This window comes from Notothenia coriiceps, unplaced genomic scaffold (assembly GCF_000735185.1).
Source record: "Notothenia coriiceps isolate Sejong01 unplaced genomic scaffold, NC01 NC01_scaffold00030450, whole genome shotgun sequence".
Classification (NCBI taxonomy): domain Eukaryota; kingdom Metazoa; phylum Chordata; class Actinopteri; order Perciformes; family Nototheniidae; genus Notothenia; species Notothenia coriiceps.
Genome location: NW_011363151.1, coordinates 14,724 through 18,740, shown reverse-complemented (window position 1 = coordinate 18,740; position 4,017 = coordinate 14,724). Strand labels below are relative to the sequence as shown.

Here is a 4,017-nt window from a genome sequence, read left to right as displayed (position 1 = left end):
TCCTCGTTTCTTGGCTGTCTTTCCCTCAGTACTTCCATATGTTGTCCTTTTTGTTTGTTTTTAAATGTTCTTAGTTTAAAAAATCATAAACAAGGCTACAAATCTTCTCTTTTAGGTCCTCTGAGAGTCTCATTTTAAACACAGAACCTGAGTGGAGGAAAAACAGGTCTCAAAAATATACGTCTCTACGATAACACCAGAATCAGTTTCATAAATATCAGGCTTTTTGGGAAGATATGTACATCTGCTGCATTTCAGCGTAAACATAATGACTAACATGTAGGGTACGAAAAATAAAATTTGGCTTTTTTATTCTTTTAGTTGCACTGCTGAGCGCTGCCTGCTTTATGCAGTGAGTGTTTGTTAATCCTTGATTATCTGCAGCTAAGTCATCCTTAAATGTTATTTAGGTGTTTTTAAAAGGGACACCGTGTTGCATCACATGCACTGACCGCAGTTTCTTCCTCAGTTTTTTTTTCTTCCACTTTACGGATGTGCTTACCAGATGAGGGGATTAAAATGTGCTTTTTATAAATCAACCCCATCGCTCTTAAAACTTTTCAGGATTGCAAATGTGTTGATCCTCCATGTGCAAAGACCTAAGAGCCCGTTAATGGGTGGGTTTGGAGAGGGGGGGGGGTTATTACTCTAAACAACTATTAATATATACTTTTTTTTAAGTCTGCACTACAGGTCCGTCTCCCTTGTGTTCAGGCAGAAAGCGTAAAGGGATCTCTTGAAGTTCATGCTGCTGTTCGCCTTGATGTTCGCCTTCTCCCCAGGTGAAGTCGCCGCGTCGTTCTCCGCGTCCTGCTGCGACTTCGTGGAGGATTTACTCCCTTTTCGCTTCACTTCCGGACTTTCCATCCCGCTGTTGGCATCATCTTTCAGGGAGGACTGGTCCTGGTCCGACTCCCGGTGGTAGAAGTAGTTGAAGTTGGACACGATGACAGGAACAGGCAGAGCGATGGTTAAAACTCCGGCAATGGCGCACAGCGAACCCACGATCTTCCCCCCCACTGTCACCGGCCGCATGTCTCCGTAACCCACCGTAGTCATGGTAACAACGGCCCACCAGAACGCGTCCGGGATGCTGGAGAAGTGCGACTCCGGTTCGTCCGCCTCGGCGAAGAACACGGCGCTGGAGAAGAGGATGACTCCGATGAAGAGAAAGAAGATGAGCAAGCCCAGCTCCCGCATGCTCGCTTTGAGAGTTTGCCCCAAAATCTGCAAACCCTTGGAGTGTCTGGAGAGCTTGAAGATGCGGAAGACGCGCACCAGGCGGATGACGCGCAGGATGGCCAGCGACATGCCCTGCCCGTTCTGGTGCTCCTGGCCCTGGGGCTCCGGGCTCTGCTGCTCCGCCAGCTCCGTGCACACCGTGATGAAGTACGGCATGATGGACATGATGTCGATGATGTTCATCACCGTCTTGGAGAACTCGGACTTGCTGGGACACGCGAAGAAGCGCACGAACAGCTCGAAGGTGAACCAGATTACGCACGTGGTCTCTATGATGAAGAAGGGGTCCGTGAAGGTGAGGGACGGCCGGGGAGCGGTGCTGTTGTCCGGCCGGCTGGTGACCGGAAGCTCCCGCTCGTCCCGGAACTCTGGAAGTGTCTCCATGCAGAAGGTGATGATGGAGATGGTGATGACAATGACGGACACGATGGCGATGCCTCGCGCCGGCATGGAGCTCTCCGGGTACTCGAAGATGAGCCAGACCTGCTTCTGGAACTCGTTCTGAGGCAGCGGTTTCTCCTCCTCCTTTACGAAGCCCTCGTCCTCCCTGAACTTCTCCATGGCATCCTCCCCAAGCTGATAAAACCGGATCTCATCCGCGAAAACATCGATAGACACGTTCACGGGTCTCCGGATCTTCCCCCCGGATTGATAGAAATACAAAATCCCGTCAAAACTCGGTCTGTTCCGGTCAAAAAAGTACTCGTTCCGCAGCGGGTCGAAGTACTTAATCCTCTTGGCTGGGTCTCCAAGCAGGGTGTCCGGGAACTGGTTCAAGGTGCACAGCTGGGTCTCGTACTTGAGCCCCGCGATGTTGATTAGCACCCTCTCGTTGCTCTCCGTGTCCAAATCCAGGTCCATCAGCCCCTCGTCGAACAGATGGGGACTGTGGTCCGCGCGTAAAAGCGCATCCATGGTGTTCTCGCTGCAGCTGAAGGTGTTGTTCATGTCGTTGATCTTCCAGGAGCTGTGCTGATGAAGAACGAGGTGAGGGTGAGGAGGAGGAGGGTGGTTCTGCTGCTTTGTGTTCAGCTCTTTCCCGTAGTCCTCTCCGAGTCCAGTCTGCACGAACTGAGGGACATCCAGCGCGTTCCGGCAGCTCTCCTCGGCATTGTGTCCGCCGCCTCCTCCGCTCCCTTTCGCCCCGCCGTTCTCAAAGCTCACCAAAGCGATCTCCATTCCGCAGCCATTCACCGTTAACGCATGTAAAACCTCGGAGACTTGTTGAGCCGCGGCGGCGCGAACATCTTTGTTGAGCTCAGCGAAGTTAAAAAATCGACAGGGAAAAGAGAAAAGTAAAAAAATAACCCTGAAGGATGGAGCTGCTGTTTACATGTATGACCTGCTGGACGGAGTAAATACTAAAGAGCAGAGCAGAAGGACCCGGATGAGGATGGAATTATTCTTCCGACGTCAAAAGTGCGGTTCAGACCGTTTAGCTGCCTCTGAAAATGTCTGTGGATGTGAGACAAGCTGTCATCCTAACTCCCCCCCCACACACACAACACACAACACACCACACACACACACACACACACACACACCACCACACACACACACACACACACACACACACACCACACACATACAACACCACACATACACACACACACACACACACAACACACACACACACACACAACACACACACAACAAAATATTTACATTTCTGTTCCTGCGCCCAAGGTAGAGAGATTTCCGTCGCTCTTGTAGGCCTACTCAAACCGGGGGCCCTCCTTGTTCTCCTCTCCCTCCCAATTCCCTCAGTTACCCTCAGGTACCCTCAGTACCCTTCAGAAGTAGCGCCTTCGTCTCGCAACACGCTCCCTCTACCTCCCTCACAGTAATTCCTGTAAAGGAGTGACTCCTAATGTATTCTGCTCTCCTGGTGTCCTATTAAGTGAAAGTTTATATTGATAGACGGAAATCAGTTCGATCAATACATTCGATTAAAGCTCTCTTAACCTCGGCTAAATTTTAGATAAAGTTAGGGCTACATAAAGTTGACAAATATTAATATTATTAAACACATATAATATCAACAAAAAGCAAATAAAAAGGTCACAAAAATATTCTATATAAAGAATTCCAAAAAAATAACAACAAGGAAGACCGACTAGAAAGACGAAGTCAACACACGAAAGACTCGGCAACCAGAGATTCTACACTTGACTCTGACACCACTTTTTGTAGTAAAATCTTTTTCATAAACATGAATTTTTTGTAAATACATAATTATGTATCTTTGGAATTGGAAATAAACGGACGACCTCGGCACGTAGTACTGTACCAGTTATTGAGTAGGACGTGGCAGGTTACTCTTAAATTTTCCTCTTCCTCTAAAACTGAATTCCTAAAACGAACCACCAGAGGTACGTACGTAGGTTGTGTCATTTCCAGTACCTTGTACCAGTTTATTTTGTTTTGTAAAATTCTGTTTTTTATTCATGTCTTATGTCTGTGGTTTTACTTTAGTCTTCTGTAATACACTTTATCAAGTCAAATAACTTGAAATTCTGAAATTCATAATCGAAAAACTAAACTGCATTTTCCAATAAAACAGTTCTTTATTATGCAATGAAAGTTAATAGACCCTGAATCACGTTTCTCTTGTTGGTAACCCACTAACCCAAACAAAAATATAAATGGGGTTTATTAGACAGTCGGAACTTACGGGGTTTTTGGTCTCGTTCAAACGACGTCACGCACGTGAACAACGGTATAATTTGTTCCCTTTACTTGTACGGCGCAGGGCGGGGTCTCTCTCCTCTCTCT

The 4,017-nt window shown here is 47.5% G+C and overlaps 1 protein-coding gene across 1 annotated transcript; it reads right to left on the bottom strand.

Annotated features, from left to right (window-relative positions):
* Positions 1-687: 687 nt before the first annotated feature.
* On the bottom strand, positions 688-2,692 carry LOC104959563 (potassium voltage-gated channel subfamily A member 1). Its single transcript, XM_010787472.1, has one exon. It carries the CDS (start codon positions 2,419-2,421, stop codon positions 688-690), a length of 1,734 nt encoding a protein of 577 aa, XP_010785774.1. The 5' UTR covers positions 2,422-2,692.
* Between the last annotated feature and the right edge of the window lie 1,325 nt (positions 2,693-4,017).

Bases quoted from the DNA above. Each gene is read 5' to 3' on its own strand.
- LOC104959563 (XM_010787472.1), bottom strand. From the start codon at position 2,421: ATGGAGATCGCTTTGGTGAGCTTTGAGAACGGCGGGGCGAAAGGGAGC.